This window comes from Megalops cyprinoides, chromosome 5 (genome assembly GCF_013368585.1).
Source record: "Megalops cyprinoides isolate fMegCyp1 chromosome 5, fMegCyp1.pri, whole genome shotgun sequence".
In the NCBI taxonomy this organism is placed as follows: domain Eukaryota; kingdom Metazoa; phylum Chordata; class Actinopteri; order Elopiformes; family Megalopidae; genus Megalops; species Megalops cyprinoides.
In genome coordinates this window covers 21,072,525-21,091,142 of record NC_050587.1, presented here as the reverse complement: position 1 = coordinate 21,091,142, position 18,618 = coordinate 21,072,525, and the positions used below count along the sequence as shown (strand labels likewise).

At 44.7% G+C, this 18,618-nt stretch overlaps 1 protein-coding gene across 1 annotated transcript in view; it reads right to left on the bottom strand.

The window, feature by feature from the left end:
• The window catches only part of LOC118777512 (unconventional myosin-XVIIIb-like), a 43,837-nt gene extending 31,251 nt beyond the window's left edge, over positions 1-12,586 (bottom strand). Inside the window, exons 1-5 of the mRNA XM_036528520.1 lie at positions 12,392-12,586; positions 7,082-7,231; positions 4,367-4,513; positions 3,817-4,266; positions 3,455-3,518 (exon numbers count right to left, since the gene is read on the bottom strand). Of these exons, the coding sequence (XP_036384413.1) occupies positions 3,455-3,518; positions 3,817-4,266; positions 4,367-4,513; positions 7,082-7,120 (700 nt within the window). The 5' untranslated portion in view covers positions 7,121-7,231; positions 12,392-12,586. The remainder of the gene's footprint in view (positions 1-3,454; positions 3,519-3,816; positions 4,267-4,366; positions 4,514-7,081; positions 7,232-12,391) is intronic.
• Between the last annotated feature and the right edge of the window lie 6,032 nt (positions 12,587-18,618).

Genomic DNA, 18,618 nt, shown 5'->3' with positions numbered 1-18,618 from the left:
AGCATATTGAAATGAATTACAGTAAGTGAAAATTGCAACAATAGAAAATTACACATCCACTATTTTTCTTTGCCAGTGTGTCATTCATAACTGTACTACTTTTCAAAACACTGTACAAAACGCAGGGGCATGCATATATTTTTTTGTTCAAGCCATGATACAATATACCACCAGCACAGTATGTTATACACTCTCATCAATGACTGACCATCAGTATAAGCATGCGCATTATTATGTTTTTTCCCCCCACCATAATTTCAAATAGCCATAAAGTTTAAAAGTTCTATCAAAGGGTAATTTCATTGCAAACTCCAAACTGCCCATATTTATCCTGCCATTGCTAGCTTAACTAACATGAGGATTTCCCTCTGTCATCGATATCGGATGATGTTGACTAATCAGGCACAATAGCATTTGCATTACATTAAAAAACAGGATTAGCGGGGCCTTCGGTTCACCGCAGTTTAGCCCCTGATATGTAAGTCTTCATATGCTGTACGTGTAATTCCAGGCTTAGAGTCTGAGCCTCCAGTACTGGGATGATATTTAGCAAATGGATGCTTAGAGGAGACAGAATGCAATTTACTTAAGCTGCCGGAAACTGTGGTCATAATTTTAAGAACTGAAAGGCAGGTGACAAAAAAAATTCACCCGTATCAGCACGTACGGTAATGTGAAAAACAGTGGCTGCTGCTGTGGGTGATAGATTGAAAAGCAGAGCTAGCCAAAGAGCTTTGCTAAGAATAACATGCAACTTTGCCCTTTAAGGCATTGGTTGGGCATTCGGGCTCAAGTTAGCAACATGCAGAGGACTTACTACCGCTAATAATCCTAACTGTATTATGACTCTCATGATTATTATTAGGGGTGAAGCCACTAGGGAGTTTTGCCACCTGTTGTTATTGCACCAATTATCATTCTTTCTACTGTTGTTCTACTAAAACGTTTGACCACAATCTGGCAACAGTGTGCAGCACAACCGCGAATGAGAATGGACTATTGCGTTACGCAGATTAGACCATAAAATTAATTTTACAGTCCAAAATGACTCATTTTTGATACCTTGCTGCTCAAACCAAACATTACAGAACAATGACTTCTACAGATTCTACTCAGTTACGTCCAAGAGGACACTGTGTATGTGTTTAGTGCCATTATTTTGATAAGGCTTTAAATGGGGCTGCATGCAGCTCACAAAATTTAGCACAACACATGAATGAATTATTTAAATCTCTGACAAATAATGCAAAAAACAAAACAAAACAAAACAAAAAAACTCAAAACCAGCAACACTCCAACGTTTCTAGAGCACATCTATTCATTAGCATCTTACTTTTCAACTGAAAATGCATTATTAATGACTTGGGACCAAAAAAAAAAAAAATTTCTGCCTTGTTTTAACAAAATTTTCACCATCTAAACTTACAACTCCTGTCTTGATATTCTGCCCTTTATCCTATTGTAATGACAGCATCACCCTTTTTCGAGTGGTAGGTCACATTGCATTTTAATGCATTTTTTTTTTAAAAGCTATAGATTTATTGACTCATATAACGAGTGCAGATGTAAAGAGATATTACACCCCCATTGGTAAATTGGCCCTTGTTTCATGATCAATTTCATCTGCAACATTGGTCTACACTGTCAGTCTTCCTGTCTGAAAATGAGCTGATTGCTGAGTGTGACAGCATACTGTGGCAGCAGCATAACCGCGGTCGTATTCTTTTGTGTAGGCCACAAATTACAATGGCTTCTGACAAACATGCCACTCCCGTCTTTGTTCTTAAAGCCTATGATGCAACTGGTCACGCCACCACACTGTCATCTGGCTAGATAACTCATTACTCAGTGTCTCTGCCAGGGTGCTCATTTGTGTCCTGTCATATTTCAGAGAATGCCAAAAAATCTGTCGCTCTTGGCAAGCTTATCTTCCAGCGCTGGATTGGTCACCTCAGGCGTTCCACATGGCTCAATACCGAGTCCTCCGGATGCTACTGTCCCAAGTCATCAATCAAAAGGCTCACTGTCAGTTTAAATTCTATAACACATATTGACCAGTGACCTGCTGCTGCCACACTTTCTGCATGTGTGGCAGCAGGACATGTAGCAAGACATGTATTGTATTATGAATATTATGTAGCTAAGAAAATGTTTACAGCATTGAGAATATCAGTGAAATCCATATAAAATGCAATCTATACCAAAGGAGGTGGCTTGAGTGAAATAGTTACATTGCACATGAATTAGCGGATATCAAAACCTGGACGTGATAAAAAAATTTTCTGCAGCTGATTAGTCTTGCTAATGGCACTGAAGCAAAAGCTTATAACTGCAGATCTGCATCTTGATATTACAACTCCAATTATAACCACAGAAGTGGAACATGTGGCTGATTCCAATCTTTGTTTTGAATGTCATGCTAAAACAACTGCAAAGAGCTTGCATTGATCATTTACAAAATATATACCCAAGATTAGATCACTGGCATTTCAAAAACACAGAGTCACAGAGTCATACAGATTAGCCTATTGCAACACGTACTTCTGCATCCTTGCAAGCTATGGACTTCTTCTTGCAGCATATTAAAAATTTTGCCAGAGGGATTCTCTATAGAACCAATTAAATAACACACATTGCTTCAATATTGGCCTCATTACACAGGGCGCTAGTTTCTTTCAAAATGACTTTTTAGGCTGCTGCTGCTTGCTGTTTAAATCCACAAGTGGATCTTCACCCAATTATATCTCAGGCTTCCTTACTACCTGCAGGCTTTAGTGTAGCCTGAGGTCAGCAGCAGCTAAATGTCTTCTCTGTGTCCCTTAAGTGGAAAACAGAAGTAGCAGTTGAAGTCCCTGATAAGAGCCTCAGTCACAGTTACAGTCTGAAGTCAAATCTAAAATTGATTTAGCTACAAATTTTACTTTTTTTGCTGTCAGAGTGTCTTGTCATGTAAGTCCTACAAAACATATGTGTTTTACATATCTTCAAGATACTACCTTAAAGATATTTTTAAAGCATTATTTAAGTATTGTAATGACTTGATTCTTTTCTCCTTTGTATTTAACTTATTTACATTTCTTAAGGTTTAACTTAAATTATGTATATTGAATAATTTTGTATAGATAAACTATGTAACTTCTTTACATTTTCAAATATCACATTGACTTTCCATCTGGAAAACACCTTGAACAACTCGTGAACGAGTGATGCTTGACATTGAAAGCTTCTTCTCCTTTTTCTTGATAAAAGTGTTTGATAATTAAGGTGTTACATCTGGAACTTACTGCTGGCTGTATGTAAGTATGTGCATAATGTTGGTATGCTCCTCTGAATCACTCTTATTTCATAACACACAAACATAAAAATTCAACAATAACCACAACTCCTCTACACCCACATGCATTCACACCCATACACACACTGTACTTTCTCACCATCTTATTCTTAGACTCACCGAGAGTGAAGCCATCCTTGTGCACATACCACACAGTCCCAGCCTCGTACCAGACATCTCTCTGCTGAGGAGACAAAGGTATGGACATGGTCAAAGCAAAGACTGAAAAGTGATGAGAGGGGGGGAGGAAATGAATATGATGAAGAGAGGACAACATAAGATAGGTGAAGGGATGGACAGAAACAGAGAAAGGATTGATGGAATGGCACAAGGGAAACAGGGATTCAAGTAAAGGAAAACAGTATGGCGTAAAGACTGTATGTAGGAGACCATATATAGTTTTTGTACATGAGGGGTGTGAAACTTAGTGTTAAGGTGAAAGGTCGGTTGCTTGTGCCACACACATGCTCCACGAGCCCCACCTCTCTCCCCTGCTCCGTCACGCTGCTCTCTGCAAGCCGTCCCTCTGGCTCCTGTCTCTCCTCCTTCACTGCTTCCTGCTCCACCTTCTCCGACACGCTCTTCCGTCTCCCTTTCTTCTCCTCCACCTTCGGCACTTTCGCCTCTTGGACAACGTCCTTCTTGTCCAACGTCTCCGGCTTCTGGGGCGAGGTCACTTCCTGCGAGTGCTTCTCTTTCAGCTGCTGGGGCGAGGCCACTTCCTGCGAGTGCCCCTCTTCCGGTTTCTGGCTTTGGCTCCCAGGTGACGTGATTTTGCGGAACGGCGCTTTCTTTTCGACGGGTGCGGCGTGCCGGCCCTGCTCTCCGTTGAGCATCTGCTGAGCTCGGAGGGCCATCTCCGCCTCCAGAATGGGCGGGGTCTCGTCTGGAAGCAGGAACTGCTGAACGAGGTTGTCGCTGAGCTTGCTGGGCTGAGGAAGAGAACACGGACAAGGTTAGTGACACCTGGAACTTGCGCGATTGCTGTAAAAACCCACGGTTGCCTGTGGCGCACCCCACTCCCTCTCTCACCACTCTCTCCTCTTTGATTTCTGGCTCCTTCTGCTTTGTCTCCTTCTCCGTCTCTCTCACCAGCTGTTTGAGGAAGCCCCCCGGGACAGCAGAGAGGGGTGGAGGGGGCTGTGCCGCGGCTGACGGAGGCTTCTTCTCCTCCTTGATCTACAGAGGGAACCGGAGACGGGGGTACAGTAAGACTCACCCACTGGCTGACTGACACATACAGATGATCAGACTCAGACAGGGAGACAAAGGGACAGACAGACTGAATGAGACACATGCTCAGAGTGAGACTCAGGGACAGACACATGCATTGTAAATGCTATAGACATGCTCAGACATACAGTACATAGGCAAGCAAATACTCACACACATACACACGTAGACACACAAACACACGCACATACACAAACAAGAACTTGTGTCCGTAACAGTAACTGTTCATGTTAAGGATGGTCAAAGCTTCCAGGCATTGGAATACTTCATTAAAATGAACTGTTCAGTCCTTGCAAAGTCCGAGTCCCTGTTATCCCTCATCAGTATTGTTGATAGGGAAGTATTGCAATAGGATTTACTTAAATAATATAAAGTAGACAGTATAAGTTTGAAGCAAAAGAAGTTCATTGTTTGTGGAAAATTTTTCATGTGATTAAAATCTACTGACCAATAATAAATGATGTCAATACATATGTATCATTCCTGGAGCAACTGCTACAGCTACTCTGTCCCTCTGTTTTTTGAATGACGCTCATGAAACAAAAACGCAATGTGTGCTCAGTGTGCAGCGACTCTGTACACCGTACCAGGCATCTGCCCTTGGGAATGGCCTTGCCCATGCATGGTGTGGGGTTCACGGATCTGAGATCAGCGCCGCGCTCTCATCCGGCCAATGAGAGAACAGCACTGGCCCCAGTGTCCCTCTCAGCTGAAACAATCTCACCTTCTATTCTTGGAGGCAGCTACGTGTTCCCTGAGTGACAGTGTGGTGCTTATTTTATAGATGTGTCATCAGTGGTAGCTCCCTTTAACGTATGACCATAGCCAGGCTGCGCTCCACACACAGAGGGATCTACTGGGTTTCAAACAAGGAGGAGTCTCCTAAAGCTCATTAAACGTTTTCCACAACCACAATGTCCTGGAAATCACCTTCCATTTCCCCCTCTGTGAAGGGTTTTTTGGGTGGCCTTAACTTATTGAAAGCAGTCATGATTTGCCTTGTGACTGACACTAATCAAGATTTTTTTGGGCTGGGAACACATCATAGCACTGCCACAATTGCCTCAGATGCACATTCCTAAATGCTGGGTGGTAGGGGGTTAGTCATCCTAAGCAGGCGATCTGTGGCTCTCCTGTGAGCAATGGGGTGAGATGTTCTGGCATTTTCACATTACACTGGCCAGTACATTGAACACCAAGACAAGAGAGTGCTCTCCCATTGGCCCTCATGACCATTACAAATAGATAGTAGACATCATAAGTAAAGTGGATATTTTTGCTGGGTAGGAAATGGGAAACCACGTTCCTAAAGTGGTACTCCCAGCAGGTGGGGGTGGAATCTCCTCTCACTACCAGAATGACATCCTGGCGCTCCCCTTCATAGTAGCCCCGTCACCAGAAAGACATTGTGGTAATGCCATCCTCTACTCACCCACTCCCTTATTAGAAAGCGAAACTGAAAAGTTGCGGAGAGGATATTTTCACATGTCGCAATGGCTGCAGAGATAGTGGGGCATGATGACGAGCTGTGACGATGACAACCGTGCAGACCGAGAGAGAGTGGACAATGTGGAGGGACACCTGGGTGGATGCCATGTGGGCAGCGTGGATGAGTGGACGCTGTGGGTGACTGCACAGGCTGTGACATGCAGGCTGGCCTTTGCACTCAACAGACAGAGCAGCATGCAGACACCAGGCAGGCAGGGGCATGGATGCTGTGTGCTTCACTGCCCTGAGTGGATTATGTTATACCAATGAAACACAAGCTTCAGTTTAAGAGGATATTTTCGGGGAATGTATCAAAGGAAAACACTGATTACAGAAAAGCATGCAAACAAAGAAGACAGTGGGTGCACTATGGGATGGTGACACACCAGTGAGTCAACAATAATGTGCAGCGTGTTGATAAACAGTATTATTTTGAATGTGTAGGTCACATTGGCACATCAATACAAGAAGCTTAAATTTTGGCAATAAATCCTATTTGTCATCACAGTAACACTTTCCCTGAAGGCATGCATAAGAACTATGTAAGCACTATGCAAGTGGTCATAAAACATATCAACCAATGTAGATAGATATAGGCTGTGGTACAGTATGTCATCATTTATGATTTTTAATAGAGTGCTTATAAAGGTGTAACAGAATTACTTCTGTAGAACCATTAATGGAAAGTGTTACTGACATTACAAAGGAAGGTAGTTTGCTTTAGAATAGTGATTTGAATTTGAATTTGTTCAAATACACTGTACCAGCTGAAAATAGACAGAGGGGGGCATTTTAGTCAATGGGTGGAAGCAATGAGGGACAGCTTCTGTGACTTTGGCGTTAGCTGGGACCAGGCCGAGATCAATGGCTGCATATTAAGTGTTAAGTGTTAAGCCAAAACATTTCACAATGCTTGGACTGAGCCCCGTTGGAGTGAATGTGGAGCATCCTCAATCCAGCCGGCAATACAAAAACCCAGCAAGCACAAATGGCACAACACACAGCATGAGACCGTTCTGCACCTCCCTTCTGCTCCCAGAGCTTTAAGCGCGAGGAAAGCGCCATGGCAACCTGGTGGAAGGGGGGGTGGGGATGGGGTGAGGGGTCAAAGTTCAGCCACGTATGTTTGTGGGGGGTGGGAGTGGAACAACAAACAGAGGCAGTGACACGGTGGACCTGGGGATGTAAAGAGACAGATATGCATAAAGAGAGAGAACAAATGACAAAAAAGGGATTGAGGAAAGAGGAGGAGAGAAAGAGTTATGAGAGAGGGACACAAAAGATACAATGGCTGTGTTCCAAACTGGTCCCTATGCCTGTTGCTGCATCATTTCAGGTGAGCATATAACAGCACAAACACGTTTCACTCAGCTGCATACATAACACTTCCATTCTGATATGGATATTTTTCAAGTGGATGCAAGCATTCATATTCACATTGCATCCAGTACATTCATTCTGGTTGACTACAGAGGTAATCTGAGAGCTCACTGATCTTCATCATGTCAGAGACCAGCCACACGCGTTAAATTATAATGACGATATTTAATTAAGAAATGGTTCAGAACATGATGTGAAATCATGCAGTCATAAAAAATATTAGGCCTATCTTCAAAAAAATGCCATTCTGGCAAAACAGAGAGTACAGACTCAGACCATTCTAATTGAAGGGACATTATACAAGCATAATTCTCAAATGAAATGTAGTTCACAATTCAGTCTCTCATTGTGACAACAATATCACTTTAACAATACAACTGGTTTGGAGTGAACAAGGGGTGAACGACTGGAGTTCAAAATGCAGATGAAAGACGGTTTAGCTCTTTGTTAAATACAGTCAGCAAATCATTGCAATAACCAACATATATGCTTCGTTGCTAGATGATACAAAATGTTTACCCTGTTCTGCTGAAGCAGTATAAGACACTGTTGAGTCATGCCTTCTCCAGAATGAACTACAGAGGTCAATCTCAGGCAAACTGTCTGAGTGAGTCAGACATTTCTAAATTATTTTGAATTTATCCAGATTAGTTTACATCAGATTGGCTTAAATGTACAGAAGCCTATGATTTATTGGAAAGCACCAGTTTCAGATTCCACTTCTTTGGAACAAAGCCAGTACTGTATGAGGTTAAAAAGAAGTGATGGAACATGAACCACGCTGTTTGACAGTGGTCTGAGGAGCGGGTGAAGATGAGACGAAGAAACAGATCCACTCCGCCTCTCCGTCAGAGCGCTCTCACATAACACGGAAGGTGTTTATAATATGGGGTGGCAGTGTAGCACGGTGGTAAGGAGCAGTGCTCAGAACCAAAAGGTTGCTGGTTTAATTCCCCGCTAAGGAAATGCTGTTGGGCAAGCTGCTTAACCCAGAGTTGCCTCAATAAATATCTGGCTGTATAAATCGGTATCAGGTAAAAGTGTAACCTATGTAAGTTGCTGTCCATACCACACAGCAAGAGATAGGATTTGCTTTCTCAACTGAAGTCCAAGGTCCCCAGCTAAGGGAACTATTCACACTCCTGTTCTGGCTCTGTGCAGGGTATTTCACCTTCTGTACCTGACATTAACATGCTCATATGCATTACTAAATCTAACTACACCTGTGCAAGAACCTGGACCCCTCACAACTATCAGGGTACTAATCTAGACCTCAAGATTCTGGTCTCATATTGCAGGCAGAAATGCTTAATGAACGCCAGAGGCACCTCAACTCCAGAAACACTGCATGCAGGGTTTTGTTTGAGCTCGGTCTCAATTAATTCAGTTTTATTGGAATGTTAATTGAACAGTGATCTGGACTTCACATCACTTAACAAGTATTGGCTGTTGGCTCAAGATATGTTGTTGTTTGGGAATGTGTCGTTTAAAGAGTAAAAGTTATTCCTGTTCATAAGAGCTCTTTAAATAAAGTAGTAACACAGACAGGTATTCAGCTGTATTGATCAAGAATAATTAGTTCTACAAGAAGTAATTGAATTACTGATTATGCTAAATTGAGATTTGTTCAAAGGGCAGCTATTGACAATGTTGGGTAAACAACTTTATCTTCCTAAGTGCACACACAAACTTCCAAGAGCGCAACTCTCATGCAGGTAATACAGAAGATTCAACATAGAGATGTCAAACAAGCATCAGCATTCAATTAAGAACCACTCAATCAAAAATAAATAAATTAAACTTTACTGTAACAAAACCCAGCTACAGGACAGATCCCCAACAAAAAGGCTGGGAAACCCTGCTTTTATTATTTCCCATAATGCTTCAGGAAACCCAAAATTTGATCCATGGGGGAAGGAATCCGACAGACTTACCTGTCAATATTATATAGTGGTGTCCCCCCCACCCAACCCCCCCACCCAGTTCCCATTTGGAGGTACTATGACTCTGTGAGCTGCGGTAAGATATGTCAGTGGAATATGTGATGCTGTCATCAGTGGAAGACTCCAGAAGACCCTCAGCATGTTTTGATGCCGAAGCAAATGTTTAAACATGACCTGCTTCCCTCCCGATGGAGTGTGCCTTTTAGACTGAAGCCAGTTCTCAGCTACCATGCAATGGCTGAGACGAGACAAAGATGTGACTTGGCACCAGTGTTGTTTTACACCTACTTTACGAAATGTAAGCCACACTCAAGTAAGCACACAAACGAGAGATTGGGGGGGGGTAGAGTTATGGGGCGGTGAAGGGATACATCAACATCCACCCCTGATTGCAAGGCTTCTTACTTAAGGCCTGTACATTTACAGCTAGCCACTTTGAAGGGCCACCAAAGGAGAATATAACCAACTGCTTTGCCCAAGCAGCTATACCGGCAGCCCTCACAATCAAAATCTTTGCCTGCTACCCCTAAATAAAATAGTAAGATGATCCACATGTAGCCACCAAAACAAGTAACACCATCACTGAGCCGTCTGGACAAGTCCTGCTACCTTGGCAATGCTCTTGCCCTGAACTCAGACCACCCGCGGTACAGTTTCAGTGTGGCCAGCGAACGCCAACAATGCGCACTGGCAGAGGGCTGCCATGTCTGTGAAACAGCCACAAAGTCAGCCCACAGCACAGACCAAGGAGAATGAACCTTTTTAGTGTTCAGAAAATGGAAGCAACTCGACTACTTACTGTAAATGCATCAATCGGTTGCACAAAATGGGTTTCACTTGCATTGCATCAATGGCATCACATAAGTATAACTGAAGCACTTCGTGAACTTTCTTCTTATTATTATTATTATTTATGATACCTATGTCAAATGCATTTCCCACATACGGTCATTTCCTGCAAGGAGAAGACCTGTTAAGAGTACTGCATCAACCCGGCATGGGAACAGATGCACTGGCTACTGATTCAGATGCCTGTTTTTACTTTTTTTTTTTTTTTGTCTTGAAGCTGTAGGCAAATCGAAGCTGCACCACACACAAATCCTCCATACAAATCAGGAAATACAGAGCCCATTGCTGCAGAAATGATGCCTGCTGAATTACAGGGGTCTGTAGCATGGGACCAGCTGGTGTGACGTGATGTCTCTGAGAGAACATGACACATTTGGAGAACATACCCAGCAGCCTGAGGGACAACAGACAGCTTGCTTGTAGATGGCACCCACACACTGTTGGACTCTGAGCTCACATTAATATTATGCAAGTATGGTGCTCTTAAGGATAATCATTAGGCATAGAATAGACAATGAGGTTTTTAATGTTATTCTACTTTATTTCAGCCTTCTTTTTAGCTTGTTGATCACATAATTCTGTAATGCTGGCTGTTCTGTACTCATGTTATTATTGTTCTTGTTTCTTCTGTTGTATTTATTTAAATGTATTATGCCAAACAAAATGCTCTGGGTATGAGCTACAGAGATAAAATAAGGAAATAAATGTATTTACAGGTATGAAAACAGAACAATTATAGAGCTGTAGATACCCCCAACCTTGCACCTCCTTTTGGAAAGGCGTTGTGATAAATTGTCCACAATGGCACTACTATCCTTAAGTATGAGGGACCAGTCCATTGCACTCACCTTTTTTCTCTTGGGTTCCAAAGATTACTTTAAGACATTGGCAAAAGGCCCGAGAGAAACCAGCAGCATCATTTTATGTTTTGACAGCATTCAGGTCATCAGCCATTTCCTCCTCACAAAAATGTTCATGGGGAGATGTAGAGTAACCTAACAGTCATTCCCATTGACTGCTGAATTAGTGTGCTGATCATGTGACACAACTGTACAATGTACATTACAGCTGGTTTCAACAAGTGTCACAAACACAGAGTAAAAACTCTCATTCTACCCCATATTACCTAAAGTGGGTCTTATGAGATATTCTTAACAAGTGGCATAAGTTATGAAGTATGAAATGAAAAACATTAGGACACTAGTAAAACAGCATCACATGTCACATTCTAGATGAAGCCCAGTTGTTATAAAGTAGCCATAAAATAAATGTAAGCTTATGAAAATGCGTATGATGCATAATGTCATGCTCATTTAGGTGTTATGAATGCTACATAAAACCCACTTCTAGTGCTACTGAAAAAGAACTGAGGCTATGGAGAGATTTAAAGAGTTTCAGCTGAATATGCCTGGATGACCTCATTTCCAACAAAAGAGCCTTGCGATGGGTTTGTAAGGAGAGGGCTGACGGTTCCATTGCGATAAGACTCACAGCCATGCCTTTGCAGGACTGGGGGCTGTGTCATGGAGGCCGCGTTCCACCGCGGGATCAGGACGCTCCCGGGCGCAGCGTGCAACCAATGTCTGCATTCCACCCCGTGAATAATGTGCCCCCCTGATCATGACTCCAGACAGGCTCCAAGGTAAACCACAGGAGCAATTCCAGAGAAGCACTTTGTTGGAGAGAAGACGGCAGCGTCCCTCTAAGACTTTGGCACTCACAGGGACCACTACCCTGGTCGCTCGTCCCAAGAACACAAATCAGTAAAACTCCCTGTGTGCACCCCCCTCTTCTCCCCATGGGACCGTGCACGGCTGCCCCTCTCAGATTACTGGTTTCTGCCGGCTCTGTGCTGGGCAGCGAAGGATCTCCCACCTCTGCTCCAGGCCTGACTCCGTCCGTAGGCCACAGCACTGAAACTACGTCCCAATGTCACATCCCAATGTCCCCTTCCAGATGGGTCTTATCTCCACCGCTTCCAAAACCAACCCCCCCCCCCCTTTTTTTTTTTCCAAGGATAAAAAAAAAAAATAAAATCAAAAACCAAGTTGGTACTATAAATAAACCATGGGGAAGAATACGATTCGCTCTGTTTCACCGACACGTTGCATGCCCGTCTCCCACGACGAACGACAAACCTAAGGACACGCACACGACACCTTACCTGTTGGAGGATCCTGGTGGGGGGCAAAAAACTCCAAATAAATCAGCGCTTTTTGTCTCTCTCCCTCTCGATTTTCAGATCCTACCAGGCCAGGAGCAAGACACCAACTAACACACACACACACACACAGAGTGAGGGGGACGGAGAGGAGTCAAAATTAGAGTGACACAGACAGCCACGCACACATACGCACACACACACACACACACACACACACACGGGCACAGATAAGTGAGGCAGCTGAGTTAACACAAGACTCTGCTATAAATATCCTGAAGTGGGGAGGGGGGTGGTGGTGGGGGGCAATACCCTGTTTGGGAAACTGTTTGGAAGTAGGAGACATGGAAAAGAGACACAGTAGAAGACACAGAAAAAAAGAATAGAGCACAACTCAGAAGAAGAGAAAATAATTGGAGCTGCTTTGGCAGAGCATGGCTTCTTTTGGCATGAAAAGACTACTTGAACTTAATATATGCAGACTTATAGTTCAAGCAAAGATATGACAGCAAAGGAAACGGTTAAAAAAAGGGGGAAAAGAGAGGGGGGAGAGAAAGACGAATAGTATAAGAACACTTGTACAGGATCAGAGTGAAAGTGACACAGGCAGACACCTGGTGCTGAAGAGGCTGATTGAGGTGTGAGAGACAGAGTGCACACACCTGCCTATAAATACCCCTCGTGTATACACACGCAGCGCTGTCAGACTGCATAGCAACAGCCCCTTTCTATTATAAAAAAAAAACGCTCTAGCAACAGTCTCCAGGGGGCTGGCTGTCAGCTGCTGGCCGGCTTTGACGGACAATCCCAGCTGGGGAACAGGAGACGGGGGGGCGGAGCCTGGGGCGAGGACCAGTTATGTTTCAGGAGAGCTGAGGGGGGTCAGAGAAGAGGACGAAGAGAGAAGGGAGGGAGGCTGCCATGCCGCTCTCCAGCTGGCTCCGACGGAGAACAGACTCAGGCGCTGTCACGGTGACGGTGACAGTGACAGCGCGGCCGTGGGCTTGAGCGAGGCACATTCCCCCACGGGCCAGAGCCACCGGAATAAACTGATCCAAGAAGAAGCAGCAGAAGAGGCAAGCGGCCATGCAGCACATTGGTTAGGGCACCGGGCATTTAATGGCAAATGTATATGTACCCTATTGAAATACGTTCAGGTGCTCATATGAAGTGTAGCATCAAGTCGATGGGAATCATGCAGCTCGTCACTATAATATAAGCTTGGAATGTCCAACTAAACACTTTTTATTGGTGTATTTTATATTTAGCACAATGACATGTCCCTTGTAATGAAAGGTGCACTGCATGAAATACTTCACATGAACTCCACGGGGCACCCAGACCCAGTGTGGAATGTAACGTGTGAGTTCCAGAAACAGCCCTGGGAAGGTCCAGGAGCAACTGACCATTAATCTACTTTAATGTGAAGCGTTAGAAAAAAAATAACACCATTATAACGTGGCTCTGGTTCACTCCCGGATCAGAACCAGGTAAAAGCTGGATCAAGCCCCCACGCCCCAATCAAAGACACCACAGACAGAGCAACACGAAAAAAAAGGGCCTTTTTATTTCTGAACTGTTTCTGTTTATATGAGCAGTCCAAACACATATGTTCCTAGCTGTTCAAAAAAATAATAATTAAAATAAAATAAAATTTCAATTAATAACAATAATCATTTATAGAATAATATTATCAATAATAATCAGCATCATCATCACCTTAATAGTAATAAACCCACAGACAGTAGTATTTGCGTTGTTTGTGGCACATCACAAAGAATTTCTCTGAAGACTGTAAACCGGTAATTCTATAGCACAGTGCCCTGGGGGGAAACTCCTGACGAACGTGCGTGAGCGCTCAGAATAGCGGGGTCTAGCTCACCGAAACAGACAATAAATATGATGGGCAACATAATCTTGTATTAAAACAAACAAAAAAAAAAACTAACTTGTAGGTACAATATCTAAACTTATGTGCAAGATCTGAGCCGATCCATCAATCACGAACATTTGAACCCACATCAAACCCCCGTCCCTCCCCGAAGGTCATTCTCGTCTCTGCAACCTTTAATCTTTTTAAATAAACCTAGCTCATTTTGTCATTGTAATATACACATATATATATTTATATATATACTTTAAAATTTCTTGCATTTTTTTTCCTAGTTCATATTTATTGTCCTCTTTCGTTTTTTTTTACTTTGCTGACTTTTGCGGTCCTGCAATGCTGTCAGACAAGAACAACTTTCTACGAAACGACCAGACACGCAAAAGATTGAATGAAGCAAACACTGACAGTGAATGATAAACTACCATTAAAAGGAAAAAAAGCCCCAATGACCCGGAAACAGGAAGTTCCTGGGTTTATGGGAGGGACCGCCATCTTTGAGAAACTTTTTTTTTTTTTTTTTTTTGTGGGGGAGATGGGGGCGGTGTGAGGGATTTTCAATTCCTTTTTCTCCATTTAAAGACAGTTAAAAATTGCTCATTTTCAAGCCCACATTTGGTATGAGAGCCATGCTGTTCTGCCAAGGCCATCCAACATCCACCTCCCCAGACCTGTCGTTTAATGTATGTTTCTTGGCATGGTTTACAACTTTGGCTGTTTCCGCATCTGGATTGTTCTTGAAATCAAAGCGTACCGATTTTGGTGCTGAGAAGTTTGGGAAAATGGCACCCTCGTATGTGCACCTCACTTACACAGGAAGGTGCCTGGCTGGGAAACTCAAGAGAACTAAAACATGCTGATTTGGCAGGGAAAATGCTGGCCTGTGAGTGTGGGCAATTGGTCCACAGAAAGCTTTCTGATTTGTTTCTTCCAATCTTTTTCTTCCAGTCTTTCAGACCTTTGTTGGTTCAGCAGCAATTTCCAGATACATTTTGGCACATTCAAAGGCAAGGCGGGTTTGGGGGTGATGGTGTGCAACACAGGTGCACAAACAAGCATTTTAAATCTCCATTCTGTGGAAGGCCCTTCTGCAAACAGAGACAGAGCTTTTCTCAAAGATGGCCGTTTCTCCCCTTAAAGGCTAACAAGATTACACCCCACCCCCCTCCCTTCCCCCTGAAAAACCCTGGCCCCCCGACATCCACAATCACATGTACATCAAATCGTTCCGAAACGCACGGACAGCTAGAATTCAAAAGGAAATGTTACTGCATGGGAAAAAAAAAACCTGAAAATGTCAATGTCAACCAGTTCCTTTCCACGTTTCTGTCCTTAATAAAAAGGTCTAAGCTCCATTTCAGCCCCGCCTTTCCTTTAATTAAAAACAATATCTGACCACAAAAAAATTTAAAGCACTAAAATAATCGTAACCCCAAAAAATGCCATCTATAGAAATCTGCATTCTGCGTCATAAAAAAAAAACCCAAACAAAAAAATAAAAAAATCATACTGCAATCAAGCCTTCTAACTAAACGGTTAAAGTTGTCTCCCCGGTAACCATGTTCCACAACTGTTCACATACTGTAGCCTGCTTCTGTACAACTGCTTCTCTCTCTCTCTCTCTCTTTCTCATGGACACACGCACAGTGTCATTCACAAACACATACAAACACACCAAACTCTGCACATCCACCGTCTTCCCCAACACAAGCGTGCACACACACACGCACACACAACAACTGCGTGTGTGTTTGTGTGTGTGTGGTCGTGTCTCTCGGGCAGAGGCATGACTTAGCCCTGCGTGTCTGAGTCACGGACTGCCCTCCTGTGTGTGCAAACCCGTCTGACCAAGGGCTTCTGCGTACGCCTGTATGCTGCATGTCCCCTACCCGTGCTCTGCAAAGACACCACCCCCTGCGAAGGACAACAAAATAAAACTACGCTCAGACCCCCCACCACCCTCCCGTGTGAAGGTAACCGGTTAATTTTTTTTCCTCTTGCAATCAGATCATCACGCACAAGGCATCTGCTCACACACAGAGGATAGGAAGGCGTGACGCACACACACATACACTCGCATGCATGCCCGCCCACGGCTCCGCTCTGAGGTATGCTCGCGTGCCGTTGGTTCATTGGTGAAACTGTGATGATTGAAAGCTGTCAAGACCCACCCACCCCCAGCCCAGCCGAGACATTGGGACAGAAAAACACAGACAGGCAGACAGATAATTCCCCATATATACAAACATTTTCCAGAAGAGTATACTGTAGATGCACACAGAAAAGGGTTGGGTTTTTTTATATATATTTACAGTCAAACCGAGGCTTCGACAGGTCGCTTTAGTCTCCGCGTTGCCCTCATCCAATCGCCGAACACCGTCCAGCAAAATTGTCTGTGTCCATTAGAAAGGCGTGCATCCTTCCTGAAATCGGCTCAGAAGTGAGAGGAAAGGTCCAGGAATGACCGTTCCGACGGTCACGTACTCCCTCAGACCTTTCCCTTTCTCTGTCCTCAGTTTTATTTCTGTAGGGCTTCCGCCACGCTGAGTAGCTGGTGGAGGAGGGGGGAGCTTCAGCAAATCCTAGATTCAACTGACACTCTCAAGTGTCTCAAGTAAAATGTTTATATTGGCACTTTTTGCACTTCGTTTGTCTTTGACAGTATGGGGGGGGGTGGGAGGGGTGGGGAGGGGTTTGGGGTGGATTTGAGGGAGAGGGAGATGGGAAGTAACATCCCGTTTTTTTTTCATTTGATATCCAGCAGCCTTGTCTTTCTCTCTTCAGTTGAAATTAAAAAAAAAAAAAAAAAAAAAACATTCAAGCAAAAAATAAAGCCTCCCCGTGGTGCTAACATGAGCAGTCTCCTTTTGACACGACACATACGTACACGACACAAAACACATTCTGGTGCCACCCCACTCCCACCCGCCACCATCGCCCCCCCCCCCCCCCCTCCCCTCCCCCCATCAAGGACCCCAGTGTAACACTGGTGCAATGTCTGAATAATTTAACCCCCCCCTGAAATCTCTCCTGCTTTGAAGAGTCCATTCCCCACATCCCCTCTGTGTCCCAATCCAGCAGAGAACAGAGTTAAGGCCACACAGAGCCTGGGGAGCGGGCAAGTCCATCTCAGGAGAAAAGGGGGTCGGGGTTTGTAGAGGGGGCAGTGAAAGGCCAGCTGCATTGGTCCGAAAAATCAATTCCCTCCATCTTTGTCTTGACCGAGCGCAGAGCTGCGAAGTCGGGGCGTGAGGTCATGCGGTGTGTCTGGTGAAATGAGAAAGGCCTTCGCTATGTTTGAGTAACTGAAGAAATGAATGCAGAGTGAAAAGCTAGATCAGGCAGGCTCGCCCGACTTGAAAGGCTGCGGTCTGAAAACAGCTGTTTTGAAACAAGACCAGCCCCTTTGTTCCAGGGTCAGATCACTTTTTGTGCCCTTTTCCGCTCGATTGCTAATCTTCCGATTGCAGCTGCTCTGCTTGCAGGCGCTGGGGCTTGGCTGAGCTTACCGGGCTCTCTTGGACCCTTCCTGGAGACTGCCAACATTTGCGTTAGCTGTGCCAGTACGTGTCGATTGCGTGTATCAGGGAAATGGAGAGAGCCTATAGGATGAGGAGTTAGGGAAGTGCAGCCAATCAGGGCACATTTCGGGGGCGTTCATCCCGTCGAACACTCGCCACGAGATGCTGCAGTTCTCCGAAAGCCGCGCTAGAGGGCGCCAGAGGGTGCCATGACAGCTGCTTCCAGCCTCCCGCTGCAGCACCCTCGAGTCTTTTCTCACCTGCAGCGGTGGAGGAAGGACGGAACTGCACGACAGAAGACGAGAGCGAGGGAGGGGGAGAGACCAAAAGAAGGGTGGGGGGGAGGGAAGAGATCAGAGTTCGGAAAAATCCCGTTCCCTCTCCCGGTGTCTCTCCATCTGAGAGCAGTCATCCACTCGGTCTCCATTGGAACCTGACCGCCGGTCTTCCCGTGGAAAGCCCTCGCTCGTTCAAGATTCAAGTCTTTACAGACAGTCCCGGAGAGCCCTCATCAAGAACAGGAGTCTTCAGCCATGTAGACCCTCTCTTTTCAGCATGTGTGCATGTGTGTGGTTGAGTGTGTGCGTGTGTGTGTGTGTGTGTGTGTGTGTGTGTGTGTGTGTGTGTGTGTGCGCGCGTGTGTGTGAGAGAGAGAGAGAGAGAGAGAGAGAAGCTTTGGGGTGCTTCCAGCAGCACACACCGACTGTAGATGCGGGGATGCGTTCCTGCGGCCTGTGGCAGCAGACTGGAGTGGGGGATCAGGGGGGCGAGAACTACAGTGTGGGGGGCACGGAGCAGGAGTTTGGGGGGGGGGGGGGGAG